Source organism: Aptenodytes patagonicus, chromosome 13, assembly GCF_965638725.1.
Source record: "Aptenodytes patagonicus chromosome 13, bAptPat1.pri.cur, whole genome shotgun sequence".
NCBI classification, from domain to species: domain Eukaryota; kingdom Metazoa; phylum Chordata; class Aves; order Sphenisciformes; family Spheniscidae; genus Aptenodytes; species Aptenodytes patagonicus.
This window is the reverse complement of record NC_134961.1, coordinates 7,007,654-7,025,845: the sequence shown is the minus strand read 5'-3', so window position 1 is coordinate 7,025,845 and position 18,192 is coordinate 7,007,654. Positions and strand designations below refer to the sequence as shown.

The 18,192-nt window shown below is 53.8% G+C and overlaps 2 protein-coding genes across 5 annotated transcripts; one reads left to right on the top strand and one right to left on the bottom strand.

Moving 5' to 3' along the window:
- The first annotated feature begins 39 nt into the window (after nucleotides 1-39).
- MIEF2 (mitochondrial elongation factor 2) lies at nucleotides 40-4,640 on the top strand. 2 transcript variants are annotated; one of them, XM_076351434.1, is made up of 5 exons: nucleotides 48-111; nucleotides 431-584; nucleotides 1,122-1,299; nucleotides 2,167-3,071; nucleotides 3,182-4,640. In XM_076351434.1, the coding sequence occupies exons 2-5, from the start codon at nucleotides 438-440 to the stop codon at nucleotides 3,191-3,193; spliced, it is 1,242 nt and encodes a 413-aa protein (XP_076207549.1). In that variant the 5' UTR covers nucleotides 48-111; nucleotides 431-437; the 3' UTR covers nucleotides 3,194-4,640. The 2 variants fall into 2 exon arrangements, with proteins under 2 accessions (XP_076207550.1, XP_076207549.1); XM_076351435.1 differs by having other exon boundaries at nucleotides 40-111; nucleotides 2,167-4,640.
- Nucleotides 4,641-5,831: 1,191 nt separating this feature from the next.
- TOP3A (DNA topoisomerase III alpha) lies at nucleotides 5,832-17,836 on the bottom strand. 3 transcript variants are annotated; one of them, XM_076351066.1, is made up of 20 exons: nucleotides 17,807-17,836; nucleotides 16,864-17,117; nucleotides 15,605-15,664; nucleotides 15,108-15,181; nucleotides 14,427-14,502; nucleotides 13,776-13,884; nucleotides 13,305-13,448; nucleotides 12,600-12,770; nucleotides 12,276-12,376; nucleotides 12,064-12,138; nucleotides 11,862-11,944; nucleotides 11,535-11,742; nucleotides 11,175-11,360; nucleotides 10,607-10,736; nucleotides 10,081-10,194; nucleotides 9,835-10,000; nucleotides 9,256-9,399; nucleotides 8,841-8,963; nucleotides 7,822-8,552; nucleotides 5,832-6,770 (listed from the first exon to the last, which is right to left on the bottom strand). In XM_076351066.1, exons 2-20 carry the CDS (start codon nucleotides 17,047-17,049, stop codon nucleotides 6,592-6,594), a joined length of 3,060 nt encoding a protein of 1,019 aa, XP_076207181.1. In that variant the 5' UTR covers nucleotides 17,050-17,117; nucleotides 17,807-17,836; the 3' UTR covers nucleotides 5,832-6,591. The 3 variants fall into 3 exon arrangements, with proteins under 3 accessions (XP_076207181.1, XP_076207180.1, XP_076207182.1); XM_076351065.1 differs by lacking the exon at nucleotides 17,807-17,836 and adding an exon at nucleotides 17,780-17,798; XM_076351067.1 differs by lacking the exon at nucleotides 17,807-17,836 and adding an exon at nucleotides 17,780-17,798 and having other exon boundaries at nucleotides 13,305-13,409.
- Nucleotides 17,837-18,192: the final 356 nt, after the last annotated feature.

The window sequence follows — 18,192 nt, the reverse complement described above, 5'->3', positions numbered from 1 at the left end:
TCCGCTCCTGCCCTTGAGCGGGTCGGGGCGTGGAGGCGGCCGGGCCGGGGCCGCCTCCCCTCGGCAGCGCGGGGGTCTCCGTCCCGGTCCCTCCCGGAGGCACGGGCCGCGGTACGCCTCCCGCCTCCCCCCATCTCCCCCCCCCCCCCCCCCCCGCGCCACCGGTTCCCCCCGAAGCGGGCCGGCCGAGGAGCGGGTGACCCTTCACCGCGGTGACCCTTGCTACTTCCGCCGCACCCAGGCGTCCCGGCGGCGGCGGCGGGAGCCTTTGCCCCGGAGGTGGAGGGGAGCGGCGGAGCGGGGCCGGCGGAAACCCTCGTACCCCAAAAACTCCCATCCTGCGGGCTGTGTGTCCCCCGGGGAGGCGGGTCCCCCCACCCCAGGTGACACCCCCGCTGCTCCTCTCCCCCCCCCCCCCCTCCCTCCGCAGGGCGACCATGGCCGAGTTCACGCGCCAGCGGGGCAAGCGGCAGGAGGACAGCGGGCTGGGCAGCGTCCTCGACCTGCTGTTGGCCAACGCCAGGCTGGTGCTGGGCGTCAGCGGCGCGGCCGTGCTCGCCGTCGCCACGCTGGCCGTCAAGCGGGTAAGAAGGCTGGCGCGGCCGCCGTCGGGGCTCAGAGGACGGGAGCGGCCGGCTGGCCGGCCGGCGGAGGAGAACCGCTCTGGTCCCCGGCTGCGGCGGGGGAAGATGAGCCGCAAACCTCGCTGGCTGCTCCCGAGCTGTGGGAGCCGGTCCCTCGAGTTTGGCAGGAACGCCGCCGGTGCCGGTGGCAGCGCCGTGGGTATGGAGCTGCCCGCTCGCACCCTGTGGGGGCACGCACAGCCCCGCACCCTATTTGCCCGGAACAGCACGCGTTCGGGATACAGTATCCCATCCAGAAAGGCACCTTGGGCTTAATTCGCCTTTGGACACCTGACTGTTTTCCTGCAGGAAGAAAACGTGCACCTTTGTGGCCCCCTAAACTGTATATTCTTGCTAGTAGAAGCCCTGCGTGGGGCTGTGTCTCCCCGTGTGTGTGTGTGTACCGGAGGGGCTGTCGTCCCCCTTAGTTCAGGGTGTGACCGTGGGGAAATGGTACGGAGATAATAACTTGTCCACGCTGGTTTTCCTTCCCTTTAGCTGATAGACCGAGCCACCAGCCCTCGCGATGAAGGCGATCCCAAAGCTGAGCAGAAGACCCTGGAGGAGAGCTGGCAGGACTTGGCCTTGATCAAGGCGACGCCAAAACCCCCCAAGAAGCAGAGAAGGGAAGACCTCAGCGAGCCTCTGCTCTCTCCGGCTCAGCCGCCGGCACCAGGTGAGGCTCGCAGTGTGCGTGCCGGCTCCTGCCGCGGCCGGGAAGATCACCTTGATGTGCTCCGGGCCGGCTGTGCCGCTCTTCCCGGCGGTCTGGGAGCTCCGTGTTATTTTTAGCTCGGTGACCGGAAAGCCGACCCGATTGAGCCTGCCCTCCTGGGAGGCTCCTGAGCCGCGGCCCCTTTTTAGGCAATGCCTGCGGTAACGGCACCTTTGATACAGTCCTGGGCGCCTCGGCCACCGCGGCGTGGTGGAGGCTGTCAGGGCTTTGTTTCTTCTGGAGTGGCATCTGCTGTGCTCGTTTTCTGGGTCAGCTCTGTCTAGAGGAAGGTGCGCTCGGGAGCTGCCGCAGACAAAAGGCTGCCTTGTCCGGCTGCCTACAAAGACGGCGTTTTTCCAAGTGGGAAGGCAGCCCAGCTCGGTGCAGGGCAGGTCCTGAGATACCAGACCCGGAGCGGGACTGTTCGCAGGACTCGAGCAATCAGGCAGGCGTCAGGGCAGGCTGGATCAGCCTGAGTAGTCTCAGCGGGGCTGAGACTCGTAGGGACCCTGGCAGGGAGTCTCTTGCCCGGCTGCTGGTGCTTAGCCTGGTTTACCCATCTCTAGCTGGGGGGCGAGGCCGGGCGCTGTCGGGTTTTGAGGTTAGTTTGGGCTCTGCCTTGGCTGAGAAGCGCTGTTGACATCAGATGACTCGGTGGTGGCCCTCTTGGCGAGGTCAGCCTTGCCTCCAGAGAGGTGGGCTGAGGGCTGGGCACCCAGCTCGCGCCTCCCCCTCGGCTGTGGCAGGGCAAACTCCTGCTGTAGGTTGCAGACGATCTGCTCAGAGCTGTGACTTCTCCCTTCCCTCTGCCCCATCCCCTTCTCACAGAGCCCAAGGTCTGCTCTGCCCCTCCGGAGACTCCTCGGGTCGAATCCAGCCCTCTGTGCTGCCTCACGCTGCAGGAGAAGCTCCTCTTGCACTACAGCAGCCAGCTGGCCGTGCCCGAGGTGCAAGCGTCCCTCGCCCCGCAGCTGGCCAGGAGCATCTGTGCCCAACTGCAGAACTTCCTGCGGAGCAAGTGCCCGGAGCTGCCCTTCGGCAGCCTCTTCCTCAGCGGTCCCCTGCTCGACGGCCTCGGGGCTCTGGCGGCTGACCACGTCAACCTCATGCTGCCGGTGGTCCTCGACGCCGCGCTCTGGAGCCTCATCCCGGGAGAGGACACTGTGGTGAGGAACCCCCAGTACTGGATGATCAAGAGGACTGATCTGGAGTATTTCCCTCGTGGGCGCAGCCCCTGGGACAGGTTCATCGTGGGCCGGTACCTCTCCTCCAACGCGCTCAACGAGACCCTCCGCAAGATGCTGGTGGCCTCCATCAACTGGCCTGCCATAGGCAGCCTGCTGGGGTGCGTCATCCACCCGGTCATGGCCTCCCAGGAGCTGAAGCTGGAAGTCAAACACGATCAGGTCGAGCTGAGCATCACCCTCTTCCCAGTGGTGGAAATGGAGGACAAGGTTCTTCTGGCTGCTCCTCCTGAAGGACTGGTGGAAAACCTGTGGCTTGAGAGTTTTTACAGGGCAGAGGTCTCGAAGGTGAAGGAGCTGGATGCCGGCGACTCCGGGGCTCGGCAGCACTGCCTCCGCATCCTGAACGGCATCTGCAAGAGCCATCCTGCCCTGCACAAACTGAGCGGCAGCCCCTTGACCCACGTCGTCCTTCACCTCAGTGCCACCAGTTCGGACTGGGCAGAAGAAAGCCTTGCCGACAGGTTCCAGCAGGTGCTTGAGGAGCTGGTAAGCTACCTGGAGGAAGGGGTCCTGCCTTCCTATTTCAACCACAAAATCAACCTCTTCTGCGAGCTGTTGGAAGAGGAAATCGATGAGATGGGCTTCATGCTCTACAGGGCCATATCTGAGCCGGAGCTCCTGCTGAAGGAGAAATGACCAGTGCGTCGGGAGCTCCCGAACATAGGATGTTCCTTGCCCGTCTGCTGCTCCCCGCTGTGAGGGTTGCGATGCTTCTAGTTGACTAGTCAGTAAGAGGCAAAGTTCTTGCACTTTATGAGAAAAAAAAAAATATTTCCTGTCTGAATAAAACGTGCCTGAGCAGAGGTGGGTGTTGGCGTAAGGAGCCTTTGGCTGGGAGGCTCTGCTGAACCCGGGGTGAGTGCAGCCCGCACCTCGAGTACCAACAGGCGAGTCCCATCTGCTGGGTGTCGGGAGCCAACGTGAAGCATGTTTGGTCTCTGGTTCCCAGTGTCCCCTGCCTGTCCCAGCCTGCTATCGCAGCTCCTGGGCTTCCCTTGTGCTCCGAGACCAGCTGGAGCTGGAGGGGAGCAGTTCCTTGCTGCTGCTGCTGTGTCCTGCAGACCCCACGGGGTGCAGTGTCCCACTGGACACTCGGTCTTACTGTGCCATGCCCTCAGCCAGCTTTTGGGACAGGGTGGGAGCCTCATCGGTCTGCAGGATATTGCCCGAGCGACGACCTGGGTAGTTGTCCGGGCACTTCAAGGCACAGCCATGGCAAACGGGGCCGTGGGTTTATTCTTTGGAAACCCTTTCAGCTGCCGAAAGGGGCGAGCTCAGCCCTACCTCTTCGTTCTGCCCGTATCGTCTCTGCCCCGAGGAAGGGGCGTGCTTCCAGCACGGCGCTGGGGCCTCGTGGCCCTTGTCCCACGCGGTGTTTTGCTGGAAGATGTCCTGAAAAAGGCGGTGGCAGGAAGAGAGCCGCTGACTCCCGGGAGGCTCCTGGTATCGGTCCCTTGGTGGAGGCTGCAGCAGGGCTGTGCGTCCCCTCCTCGGCGGGTGGGTCGCTGCCAGCGTCCGTCTGCGGGTACTCGCTGCTCTGCAACGAACCACGGCGTCCCCTTCCAGCCTGTCCAGTGACCTTTTCACACACGTGTTGCTGCTGTCTTGAGGTCCTGTTCCCCTGGAGCCCCATGGTATGGGGCAGGAAAGTAGGGCACGAATGATGCTCTGAGCAGAGCGCTTACAAGAACTGAAGTGGTTTGTGCTTTTTATTAAGAAGGTATGTTTTGTTTGGGTATTTTGTTTTGTTTTTTTTCCTTTGAGTGGCTGCTAGTAGGCTTTGGTTCTGGCTGTAGTCCCAGGGCAAAGGAATACATTCTTATATTTAATGGGAAGAGCTGGTTTTGCACGCTGGTTGAGATGGAGAAATCCTGTGGACTTCAATGTGAGCAGCTGTTGTGGTTTAGTTTCCTTTACAGGTATCATCTTGTGTGTGGGAGGAAAAAAAAAAAAACCTCATGCTTTTCCTCCCAGTCTGAAGATTACTCAGTTTGTTCCTCCAAACCACTTCCCAGGTGTCAGCGATGAGAATAAACCTGCCCTGCGTAAACTGGTTCTCTTGTGTCAGCTCTGTTTTGTCTCCTTTCCCGTGATAAGGGCTGAAGCGATCCTCCGGCTGCGGTGGCGTGCCTGAGAATCATCCAGCGCTGCCCAGGGCGTCCCCCCCACCCCTGCGTGGAGAGCTCGGTGGGGGCGAGACCCCATCCTGCAAGGCCTTTCTCTTCCTCTTCCAAACCCCTACGCCTGCCTGGCTGCGTTGAGCCGTCCGGACACTGAGCTTGTGCCATTTACCCAGCAGCTCTAACAGCTCAGCTGCCCGAACGCTGACCAGGGTTAGACCGGTAAAGCTGGTAACGGCTGATGCCATCAGCAACGCTTAACCCACCGCCTGTGCGCTACACGAATGCTTTGCTGCCGCTGTTGCCATTCAGAGGCTGCTGCCCAGGCTTCTGCCGTGCTTTCGCCAGCTCAGTGATTGCGTTACAAAGCCTGTTATTTTAGCTGGCAGGTCTGTATTTTTAGGCCACAGCTGTTAATCGTGGGAGTGAGGGGTACAGGGAAATGCAACCTGAGTTCTCCTGACCTTACTCCAAGGGCCGACAGCGATGGACTGCTGCAGGGTTAAAGGCTCTCTTCTCTCTCTCGTGCAGACCTTAAAGCGAACCCGTGCTGCTGGGGCCTCCTCTGCTTCGAGCTACCCTCTGTAGAGTGTGCTTCAGCCTCCTGCCCACCCCGGCTGCTCCCTGTGCTGCATGTCACCTCAGTACTGACCCAGGGGAACCGCTCCCTGTCCCAAAGCAGCAGGGTCCCGAGCAGCATCGGAGGCCCTGGGGGGAAAAAAAACCCGAATGCTGTCCTCTGGCAGGAGAGGACACAGGAATCTTGTGGATCTACTGGCTTTGATGTACAGAGGAAGCCCCAACAGAGAGGGAGGAGGTAGCCTGGCTTCCCAGGGAGTTCAGTCTAAACTAAGTGCAGGAAAACAGAACCTCCCTTCAGTTCAGCCAGCTGTCTGGCTGTCCCTGGGCAGCAACGCTACAGCAGATGCAGCTGGTGAGATAAAACCACTTTCCCTACCCCTCACTTCTGAATAACTGCGGGGAGCTTCTGCCAAGAAAGCTTCTGTATTGTTCCAATGAGTGAGTGGAAAGAGCAAGATTTGGGTGGATGCTTTTACAGTAATAGCTTAACTATTTTGAGTAGGAAGAAATAATAAGGCAGAGTTAAGATGTCACTGTATCAAATTTAAAAATTAAATAATCTTTTAATAAGAAACTTATTAGTTTGACAAAAATAACTTGCATTAGCTAGCAGCATCACAGAGACACGTCTCAAGGTTTGAGGAAGAACTCAGTTTCAAATTCAGGAACCGTCTAAAATGAAGGCTTTTCCCGAGCGCAGCAGCTGAGCTTCCCTTTCGGGGCAAGCGCCAGATCCAGCTTCTCTGCACCTGGGCCTCCTTCACTGGCAGGGGCAACCAAGGTAAGGGGTACGGCGCTGTGACAAAAAAGAAACGTCAGCTTAGAAGGGAACTTAAAATTCTACACTGTGGAAAGCCAGGGACTGAGAAGAGGTAAGCAGCCCTGGCGTCTGTCCTAGCGGCTACGATCCAGCTCTTCCTCGCATACAAAGGCTTTGTACAACTACCACCACGGTGGGAGCTGCGGGTGGGATAGATCCAGTACCCTTTTCTCTGCAGATTCAGTTTCCAAATGCTTCCTTGAAATGTTTAGACTATCCCAATCTGCTCAGCAGAAGAGCAGCTGAAGACAAAGGCTGACACCAGTAGTGGAGCCACCTTTCAAAGCTGGTTGAACCCTTGCTGCCCAGGCACGTAATGCACACGTGAGGATGGTATCTCTTGGCAGGAGCAGCCTGCCACCAGCCCTTCCAGAAAGCACTCAACAGACTCGTTTCTAGACTCCAGTTCCTTTCAGCAGCAGTTGCTCCTGTAGCAGCTCACAACCGTCGACCTTTCAGGCTCTCAAGAGAAGTCCAGCCAGGCTCAGTGGTTCTGAGGGCAGGTTTTCCTAGTGTGGCCAGGCTGGTGGCAAATGCTACAGGTCCGTGGTTTCTTGGCAGTGGCTCCTGGGGAGAGACTGCTTGGTCTCTTGGCTTTACTTCCAAACCCTCCTGAGTAACCACTGGTCCCAAAGTGGTTCAAAGAGACATCTCCAGAAGGCCCTAGAGAGAAACAACTTGCATTTAAGTACCTTTGAAAATACAAGTAGGTGAGAAACAGAAGAGAAGTTCAAAACGGCAGATCAAGGATTTTACTATCCTAGCCTCTCGGATTATTCCTGAAACGACACTTGCTTCAGATTTGTCTAAACAGTTAAATGTTACCCAGTTGTCTTGCAGCATTAGAGAAATGCGGGAACGGGACAGGGGAAACTGATCTGCCTGGTTGCATGCTCTGGTCTACAGCTGAAGCAGAAACAACAAAACATGCCAGAGGAAAACTTGTTTTTTTAAATAGTTTTGAAAACTTGATTCTACCCCTTTAGGCCCAAACGTCTAAGGAGGAGGAGGAGGCCAGTGTTGAAGATCTCTCTCAGACCACATCTCCACCTCTGTACTTCGCTTACTGTCCCTTTGTGTTAGTGCTCTTTCTTTCGCATCCTTATTTTGTGATTTTTTTTTTTTTTTATGGGTACTTGTTTTCAGCATTTTTCCACAGCAGCCACACTCAAGTTTCTCAGCTCTGATCAAAGCTTCAGACTTGGTCTTTCACTGCATTCCTGAACTAGGGCAGAGGGAGTAGCAGGTTCCCCTGGCGTGACAGAATGGGGTTTAAGACCTCCAAAAGTGGTGCCGCTGCTTCGACTCTGTACCAAGTCGGTAACAGCTCTCACAAAGCTGAGCACCGTAATTTGGGAGGACAAATTCCCGAAGAGACTGTTTGAAAGAGTGCTGGGCTTTATCCAATGAGTCACGGACAGACGCTCAAGCTTACTGCACGTAGAAGCAAAGCATCCTGCTCGGAGCTCAGCAGATGTGTGCTACGAGGACATATCCTGCTAGCGCTTGGGAAGGTAAGCCAGACTCGGTTGCTATATTTGAAATGCTATAACGCTGCTGACAGATGTTCTAAAGACAAACCTGAAGTCTGTTAAACATATGAGTTGCTACAAGAGCCGTCACGCTGTGGTAGCATTACGCGTGTGTAAGTGTGTTCAGTTTAGCTTCAAGAACAGCCTCCAACCCTTGCGTCTCACCCCAAGCCCAGCCTTACCTGGTGCCACGTTTTCATCTGCCCACTGGAAGAAGCCGCACTGCTGCTCTCGGGGTTTAGAGCAGGTGTGGAACTGCCGCCCTTTGTTGGGCCCGTCCTTTTGGACGGTGCGCGTGACGGCTGGCTGGTCGCACTTGCAGACTGTGCCGCCTCCTGAATCGGAGCTGTTGCTTCCAAAGAGCTCTGGGCCTCTCCCTCCTCCTGGGCGCCGAAATCCTGCTGGGCCCCTTCCTGCAAAGGGCTGGGGCAGCGCAGGGCCCCGCGGAGCCCCGTTGCTTCTGTCCTCCGACTGCTGATCAGCCCAGAGAAAAAAGTTGCAGGTGCTGGCGCTGCATTTGTAAAACTGCCTGCCTTGATTGGGCCCTTCCTTGCGCACCGTTAACAGCAGGGCTTCATTCCCGCAGTTGCACACCACCGTGTTGTTCCCATCATCTGGAGCAGCTGGAGGCACAGGCCTGGGGGCTCTCGTTGAGCTCAAGGAGAGTAGATGTCCCGGTGCCAGGTTTGCGGTCCCCCTCACGTGCCTGTTTTCACCACTAGCTCTGTTAAAGGAGTTGCTGACCTGCAAGTGATTAGCTTGCTGGCTGCCTGACGATGCGGGTTGGGACGACCTGTGTAAATACTTCAGGTCCAAGAGCTCTATTAGCATCTCATCACAGCCTCCGATACAACCAACAAACTCCAGGGGCATCACGGGTGGAACGCTGCCTCTCTTGAATTTAAACTTCAGTCTAAAAGGAAAGGAAGGATGAAAGTCTCCCAGTTCATGTAACTCCTCACCAACAGACATCGATTTGGACCTGATTTTTTTTTTTTTTCTTAAGTTCTGCTGTGCTTACACTGGTTTCCCCAGCCCCTCTTCTTTCTATCCCCAAGCCATGAGAGTGCTGCTCCACCTTTCCAAGACTAGAACAGAAAATGGTTGCCCAGCCTAGCCCATGGAAGTCGCTGGCCCCGACGGCTAAACACGTAACGTCTGAGGGGCTGCATTTCCCCAAGGGATAACTGGCACGACCTACCTGTGAACTGGATGCGGTTTACACACAGCACAGACGCTCTCGTCCCTGGCCACGTCCAGCACGAAATCAGGAAACCAGGCTGCGGTTTTACAAGCCGGATAGCCCGTGCAGCTGAGATAGAACCTGTCGTGGGAACAAAGGCACCGGATGAGGAAGAGGCAAAGTCAAGACAGTCAGTGGCCTGTTCTCCCGTCTTCTCAGCTGTCAGAAACTGTCAAAACAACAAATTTTAAGGGCAAATAGGTACTTGAGAGAGAGGTTCAGCTGAGTCCACACGGCTTTATGTAGCTGGTGGAGTTAGCTAGCTGCAGCCCAAGTTTTCGTGCTTGCTGCAGAGGGGAGGTAAACGAACAACGCCTAGAAAAACACAAACCAATGCAGAAGGCTACTTTCTACAACAGGGAAGATCACCAACCCGCCATTCTTCTTGGTCTTCAGGACCATGTCGTTGTTGCACTGCGGACACTTCCGAACGGACACGGGCATTGCTGGGTAGACCTCCTCTTGCTCTGCAATTTCTGTGGCTTCTCCAAAATACTGAGCCAGGGCCTGGTCCAACCTATAAAGAAACAAGCAGAGCATCCCGTGTGTCGACTCTGCAAAGAACAATCAGGCACTGCAGTGAATTAGCGCCTGCTGCCCTCCACACAGCCCCTCTGAGCTTCTCCACGAGTACGTTGATTCAGCACCACGCCTCTGGAACAGGCTAGGGGTGGGTACAACATGAAAGAGGTCAGTGCACGTTGCCATCTCCTTCAGCCAGCTCTGAATTTAATCTTAAGGGTTTAAACCAAGATGAGCAGTTAGTTGGCGCCAACTCATGACAGTGTGCCAGGCTGCGAGTCATTCCTTCCCATCCAAATGCCTACACGCACTGGGCAGAGCTCCAGGGAAAGAGTGTGACAGGATCCCACTCCAGGCTGAGCCCCAGATGAGAAGCCAGTACCTCCCAGAAGCAGCAAAGCAAACAGAAGAGGGCAAAGACAGGACTCACTTGTTGGCTCTGGCCACAGCTTCGATGAAGACTTGCTTGTACTTTTGGACCTGCTGCTGCAACACTGCAGACTTGTCTTTCTTTCCCTCACAGATCAGTTTCAGATCAGCCTCCAGCTCAGCTCGAAGGTCAGGCTTGGACATCTCGTAGCCCATGGAATCATAGCCTGAGGAACATACCGCGTGGTAAGCAAAAGGAGGGAGCAAGTAAGGAACCTGCCATCTTCCTAACGGGCGCTGCCCTTACCTTCAACCAGCCCCATGCCCAGGTGGCCTGGGAGGAACCGCTGATCGGCTGTAAGGCCCACGTACATCCGCGTCTTAATCGTCTCAATGTGCTCAGCGTGAGTGGCGTCAGTCCCTGAAAGCAGACAGTTGTTAGTCCAATTAGGTGCCAAGAAGTGATTTTCCCCTGTGCCTAGTGCAGAGTGCAAGGTGCTAAAGGGACAAGGAGACAACTTATGGTTGGGAGCAGCACTGCCCTCATGTCCCGCTGGCACTGAGGCCAACAAGGTGCTGGCAGGCACACCCTGGACCCTAAATTGCCCATCTCCCTAGCTATTGGAGGCACTCTGCAGACTCCTCAGGATCTCTGGACTTCGCCCGCAGGTCTCTACTATCCCTTTGTTCTGTACATTTAAGTGATTTCTTATCTGAAGTGACACTTAGAGAATTCCCTACTCTGAGGGTGGGACAGAACTGGTGTTAGAGAAGTTGAGAAGCTTATGAACAAAGCTCTCCCAAGAGCGAGAGGCCATGCTGCCAATACTGACCAATGCCATGTTTCTCCATGAGAGCAATGAGATCCGCTTCTGTGAGGAGCAATGGAGGGCTGGTTTCCCCATCCACCATCTCCACTGTAGTGGGCTGAAAGCGAGACCCTTTCTGATACAGTGGGATAACCTGAAGGGAAGGAGAATCTCTTTGAAACTGCCTTCTGGTCCATTCACTGAAGACAAAATGTCACACTAACAGCAGGCCAGTGCAGTAATAGAGCAGCACCCCGTTCTGGAGGAGATCCAGTCTCAGGGTCCTCAGGATTAGCCAGTAATGAGCTGCCAGAGAGATCACGGAATAGCAATTGCAGCTCCTCTTGGCGAGTAAAGTCAACCCCACAGCCCTGTATGGTCTCTGCTGTGGTGTCGGAAGGGGAAGAATCTATCCAAAGCTGGCACAATAAAGCTGCACGGGTTTTCAGCAGAGATGGCTCTGAGTAAAACAGCCAGCGGGCCAGAAATTGTCAAAGGATGTTCTGTAGAGGGGTCTGAAGTTGGCAGTGAAGTGCTATTTTAAACTCCAGGTACTTTAGCCTCCCCCATCCACGTTATTCAAGAGCATTACCTTATCACTCCACTTCTCGTAAGGATAGACTTCCAGATAATTTCGGGCCAGGATCATTAGTCCTTGAGCAATGAACCGCTCGTTAGCAATGTCGATCTCCACAGTTGTTTCCTGTCCCTTGGCATCTTGAGAGCAGCAAGCCAAAAAATGGCGCACAATGAATTCATACAGTCTCTGCTCATTGCCCTAATATCAAACAGTAAAAAAGGGTCAGTGTCCTCCTGTGTTAATGAGATGTCAAGAAATATTAGTGAGATCTCAGGTGAGGATGCTGTGCTAATGACCGTATTATTAAGACTTCTATCTTTATTTATCAAGCAATACAAACCATCCGGTTACCTCTGCCCTTGTTAAACTCACCTGCAGGTTAGCAGTGTATTTTGTGGGGTGAATGGGAGGGTGAGCCTGATCTGATTTGGTTCCACTCCGAGGGGTCGGCCCACCCTGATCCAAAATCCTCTGTGCAAATGCTCCCCAGCTTGGGTCCTGTGTTTGCTGTTGTACTAAGGCAGAGAGGTTCAGCTCCTTGGGGAAAATGTTGGTCTCAGTTCGGGGGTAGCTAATGAACCTTAAGAAGAAAGACAGAAAAGCACTTTAAGAGGTGCTCCAAGATGCTTCCCACTTTGGACTAAAGGCCATTTATTTTTGGAAGAATTAAGTTTACCAAGCCAAGTCTTGCTTTCTTACCCTTGAGTATAGAGTTTTTCTGCTATTCTCATGGTTTCCTTTGCGTTTATTTTCAGTTTGCGGGAAGCCAACTTCTCAAGTTCCTGCGTTGGGAAGAGCCAGAGGAAAAAAAAAATGTATTTGCGCATAATTCAGAGTGGTGAGTAAAATATCTGTTCAAAGCTTCCTTCAGATAAGTCCTTTCAGCATAGTTCAAACGTACCACAGTGTCCAGGGGCAGGGGCCTCCATTTGCTCTTTGGCTTGCTCACAACCTCAACAACAGTTGCTACTGGATCCTAAACACAGATTAAGCAAAAATGCAAAATCTCCTTTAAGAGTTTACACAAACTGTTCTTTAAATGTCTTGAGCGAGACAGGTGCGGGAAATGTTTGGCTGATACTGGATTATACAACTATTTACAAGCTTTCCTACCTCCATACACATCTGGTAAAGGACTAGGCACGCTGTGTGATTAAAGAGCCGGTTCCTCTTCCAGTTGAAGACCACACTGCCATCGTCATGGTCATGTGTCACTGCGTTGAACAACAGATCTGAGCGATATAGTAGTAATACAATGGAAATACAGCAGAGGCAGTGGGGCCACACGATTGGGAAACATTTCAGTCCTGCTTAGTGGTCACGGCAAAGAGGAAACCATCTCTGCAGCATTGTTTGTTTGTCGCCCTGACGTTTTTCCTTTCTAAACACGTTAAGCCCTTTAAGGTGGAGCCCAGGACTCACTTTCCCCAAGCGTACCTTTTATTTTATAGAAGGCTTCAGGAACAAAGGCCTGGATGGCTTTAAAGCGTTCAACTACAAACCCCAGCGTTGGGAACTGGCAGCTACCATAGCTGATCAGCTGGTCTGCTAAAATATCAGGGAAGATCTTCCGGAGCCTCAGTGTCTGGAATCTGGTGAAGGCAGCACCTGAGAAAACAAAACGGACAGCAGGACTGAATAATACAACATTGGAGGATAATCACAACACTCCAGATGGTTCTTTTTAATACTCCAAGTATTAACTTTAACACTAGAAGTTGCAGAAGCCTGTCACTGCTGCATGAGCTATAAACGTAACGTTTGCTTCAAAGAGCATGTTTCCAGTAAAACACGAGATGTGATTTAGTTGTATCTGATCTAAAAATCCGATTTACGACACTACAGCGGGCATTTCTGTCTTGTGTTGAGATGTAACAGATGATTTCTAAACATCGCTTGCTGGGCTTTAACAGTGTGCATTCAATGTGCTTAGACGAGAAGCGAGGAAGAGCCTGATGGATGGCTATCTCCTTCGTACAGCAGTCTAAGGGAGTTCAAGTATTTATAGACAATAAGCTATACACTGATAACAACGCTGTCCCCTGCCTACCTACCACACTCTTACACCTCTACTAAAGGGAAGCGAGCATGCAGCAGTCAGGCCTAGCAGCCTGCTCTCACCTCCAGCGCATGTTTACGTACCTATCCTGAGGTCCAGCTCCTGCCTGACGTCAACGGCATCGCTCGTTTTTTGATCCGGCTGGGTGAGGTTCTCGCAGGCTGTTCTGACAGCATGAAGCGTAATCTCTGAAAAACGGGCTCGGAAAACCCGGAGGTTTGGCTTTACTGTCAGACACACACACAAAAAACCAAACGACAAAAAAAAACAAAACAAAACAAAACAAAGAGCGACTCAAACACCAACGGAAAGGAGCAACTAATGAACAGCTGTCTTCGAAAGAGTATGCTGTCAACCTGTTCTATAGCTTTCCAGTAGCTGAACGTATTTCTGGTGTATCAGAGCCACATGTTTATCAGAACTACAGTCAACATATTTAACCCGGACACAGCAAGATTAAGAATACGCCTCTGTTACGAGATCTCAGCACAGCGATACCTGTTAAATCAGCACTTTATTGGAACTCGGATTGATGCAGAAGATGCTCTACGCACCAGCTTTGCAAACGTGAATTATCTCAAAGCCGATGTTCTCCCCTTCTCGATCACAGTCAGTCCAGATCACCAGAGCTTGGCACTGCTGGACTTCTCGTTCAAGGGTTTTCTGAGATGAGAAAACAACGCCGAGTGAGACATACCAGGCCACTTGCTTTATCATTTAATTTTAGAATGACTCACTAACTGAACATGAAATGCAACGTGTATCCATAGAGATAGATTGTTGCAATAACATCTTGTAATTGTGTCTCTCATGAGATTAGGCAGCTTTCAAAAGAACTGAGTCATTTATTTACATCTAACTGTTAGAAAGCATGGCTTGGATCGGATTGTACCACAGCCTGTTTTCTGAAAATGTCATTTTTTTGTAAAATTGAGACGCAATTACCAATTCCACCTTGTTGGAAAAAACATTTCTACTTTTTGCAAAGTAGTTGTTCCTTTACCACACTAATTGTGCATGAGCAGGAGACTTTTGATGTCACAAATGAACAGCACACATAGTCCTGGGAAATGCAGGAGGAATTTGCTAAACTCTAGAACTTAGACGTTAAGGACAAAGGTACAATCCTCCTCCTGTCTGAGACAATATTTGTAGAACTAACCTCTGAACTCAGAGATTCAGGGAAACTCTTAGAAACAACTTACCTTGATATCCACGTAATTTTCAGGGCAGTATTTCTCAATTTCAGCATCAAAAAGAGCTAGAGGGTTGCAGCTATGCCTGGTAAACAGAGGATAAACAGTGTGCGTAACAAAAACTCAAACTTACGTTGTGAGACACTTGCGAGGAAGTGCTGTTCAAAAACCGGAGTTAATAATATATTTTATTACGGGCCTCATCTTAGACAACTTAAGAGTTCACGTGAAACGCCGAGTTACACTTAAAAGCAATAGAAACAAAAAGCAACCAGAGAAAACAGCAAACCTGGAAGGCAGCCCTAAACAAGCAACTCCTCTTATTTCAAGCACAGAGAACAAAGGGGAGGGAAGACAGAGAAAGCGCCTCGCTTCCCAGGACAACCCCTAATTGAACAAAGAACACAAAACATCAATCAGGTTTTGGAATCAGTTTAACTCCTTGGGTCTGCCTTAATGCATTTTAACCAGTATTATGACTTCGGGGTTTTTTAGCGCTCTGAAGACAGTAATTTGAAGCAATGTTTTAGCTATTCTGTATAAAATTCGGTACTCATCACCCTGCTCTGCACGCAGCGTCAGAGTCCCTCCCTGCTCCCCAGTCTTCGAACTCGCGGTGCCCCGCTCAGCTCAGGGTTGAGAGCAGAAGATGACAGCCCCCCTTCCTGCGAGGGGGTACCAAGTACTAACCATTTGCGAAACGGCAGCTTAAAATCATGAGCCAGTAAGTGTCCCGACACGGATGTCATCACCATAGTAACATTCTGCAAGAGACAGAGCAAGGTAATTAGTGCCCATCGTTTGCTAAAAACTACCCAGAGCCCCAAGATCTTGGTGCAGTTCTCAGTTTACGCAGTCAGTGACGCCTCCCTCCTGCTAATACATCGTAACAAGCTCTTCTCTCTACTGACAGCTAAATCTATGGCCTTATCCCTCCATTTTTGTAGGAAGCTCCCAATTCTAAATAGCAACATATTTTTGACTGATATAAAACCAGAAAGTTGAAAGACTTAAAGCAACAAAACAAGTCAGTGGTTGAGCCAAGAAAAGAACATCTGACTTTTCCTCATCTTTGGACAAAATGTCCCCGTCACTGGAAATGTGTTTCCTAACTTCTGACAAACGGCTTTTAATAATTAGTATTTTGCACTTCTCTAATCCAGCAGTAGAACGAAAGGAAACTCTACCTGGCCAAACATCTGGTAGTCGTATTCGTAGATCTTGTTGAACTTGGAAAACCCTTCTCGCTAGAAGGAAAAGGAAAGTTGCTGAGCTTCTGGCTCCTAATAGAAACCAAACGCGTTCCGCCCCGCTTTATACACGCTGTTATGGCAGAGCACAGAGAAGCACGGGGCGAGTGAACGCCAGGTACTGTAGCCAAAACAGAAAGGCAAGGTAGGGGGAATGGAAACTGCCTGTATCGTTTATGGAGACGCTGAAGTGGTGCTTTCCGATGTAAGAGTATTTTAAACCATGCCTGAAGGGGATGCCAGGGTTATCGCCCCATGGATAGCGACAACAACCACCGAAGAACAGATGTGTTTAATGGGGCTGGCCAATTATATTCCTGACAAACAACTGTCCTGCTCCAAACGACAATTAGTGTGCCAGCTCTGGGTCCCCAAGAGTACCCACCACCTAACTGAGACTCACGGAAGTTTCTAGATTGGGTATTTGCTGCCTTTTCTAAAGAAGCAGGACAGTATCTTCCTCGATTGGGACTGTCAGCGCTCAGGTTCACAGTAACACCTTCCATTCAAATATAATTCTGGTCTAGAAGCACCTTCTAGTTCCTTAGCTTGGAAATACCAAGTATGCAAGCCATTAAAGGTCACAAAACAAAGCAGCAGAGAGGAGAGATCTTTGAACTCCTCTTCTCCAAACCACAGACCATCTTTGCTTTATTATGTGAACTTCAGTAAGCCCCGTGACACCTGCTGGTGCTGCAGAAGCGGTGCTTTTTGACAGGGAAGTGCATGCCAACAGATGGTTTCAGTTCCTGAAGCTTTTCGCGTACACTGCAAAGCTAGGAACGACACAGGGAGCCCTCGCTGCGGAGCTCAGTGCCCGGAGAAGGCAGTCCGGGCAGAGGGAGCGCAGCTTGGGGAGCTAAACTCCAACAGGATTTAAGTCACAAGGAAAGGGGCCCAAGACTCCCAAACACATTTGGGCAAGTGGTGTTTCTCCACAAAAGCAAGCCGTTCTTGTACCCTCGCGCGGTCAGAAGCGGCCCGAGATAAAAACAGGGCGAGATGTTGCGCGTGCTGATGTGAACTGCCCATGCCGAGCTCTGCAAAAGGGGCTGGGGCTACCATACAAGACACAGACTACACCCGAGACCAGGACTGTGCTGCACAGTGGTCCTGGTGAGCTGACCCTCTCCGGCCAGCCAAGCCAGACCTGTACGCGTATCAGGAAGCGGTAAGGAGTTGTGGTGTATTCCTACCCGTCGCATCCTGCTGTTGGAGAGCAGATCTGCAATCCCTCGGGCAGCATCGTTCTTCTCAGCCACGCACAGGACCTTCCGGATCCTCTGCAATGCCATATCCTCCGCAGCCCGGGAGAAGAGACGCCAGGGCTGCGGCAGCATCCTGACCCTGCAGCTAGCAAAGAGCCTCACTTGGAAGTTCATTACAGGAGACGGCGACAGCTCCCGCGGGGCCAAGGCATGCTGCTGTGTCCTTGCCCTGTGGCCGGATCCTGCCGAGGACGGAGAGCGATCGCTGAATGTCCCCCGCACGGCCCTGGTCAGCCTTTAACCGGAGACCCCGGGAGGGCCCAGGGCATCCTCTGCCCGGCTGCCCCGGCACCATTCGCGGCGCAGCCACCTCACAGCTGCACGGAACTGGAGAAGGCTTCTCCCCCCCCCCGCCAGAAACAGCTACCCGGCGGGTCCTGCCCGCCCCCCGGCAGGGCCCCCGGCCCCCTCCCGCCCTGCCAAGGCCTTCCCTCAGGCCGGGGCTGGCCCCCGCCCACCGCAGCCGGGGCAAGGCAGGCCCCGGCCGGGCTCTCCTCACCGGGGCAGCCCCTTCCCCCGCCCCGGCAGGGCTCTCCCTCACCCGGGGCAGCCCCCTCCCCTTCCCCCCCCCCCCGGTTTCCCCCCGGTCGGGCTCTCCTCACCGGGGCCAGCCCCTTCCTCCGCCCCGGCAGGGCTCTCCCTCACCCGGGGCAGCCCCTTCCCCCCCACCGGCAGGGCTCTCCCTCACCCGGGGCAGCCCCCTCCCCTTCCCCCCCCCGGTTTCCCCCCGGCCGAGCTCTCCTCACCGGGGCCAGCCCCTTCCCCCGCCCCGGCAGGGCTCTCCCTCACCCGGGGCAGCCCCCGACCCCCCCGGTTTCCCCCCGGCCGGGCTCTCCTCACCCACCGCCCTCACTCCCGCGCTTTCCCCCACCGTTACGTCCTGCCGTAAAGCGCCACCGCGGCGGGAGAGGACTACAGCTCCCAAGATGCCCCGCGGCGCCCCTCGGTAGTATCCCCCCGCCGTCCCGCCTCGGTTTGCCACTTCCTCCCGCCGCCGGGCCCGTCCCGGGTTAAGCAACGCCAAGGGACGGCGGAGGTTAAAAAAAAAACCCAAACAACAACGGCAGAGGGGGAGGCGGTGGCGGCGGCGGCTTCGCTTCCGGGTGGCGGGGCGAGAGGTCGCGGCGTCATGTGACGCCAAGATGGCTGCGGGGCTGCGGCGTCCGTGAGGGGAGGCGGCTGAGCGGGGCCCGGTGGGGCAGCGGGGCCGGCGGCTCCCGGCCATGGCGGAGGCGTGAGGCAGCGGCGGTGGGAGAA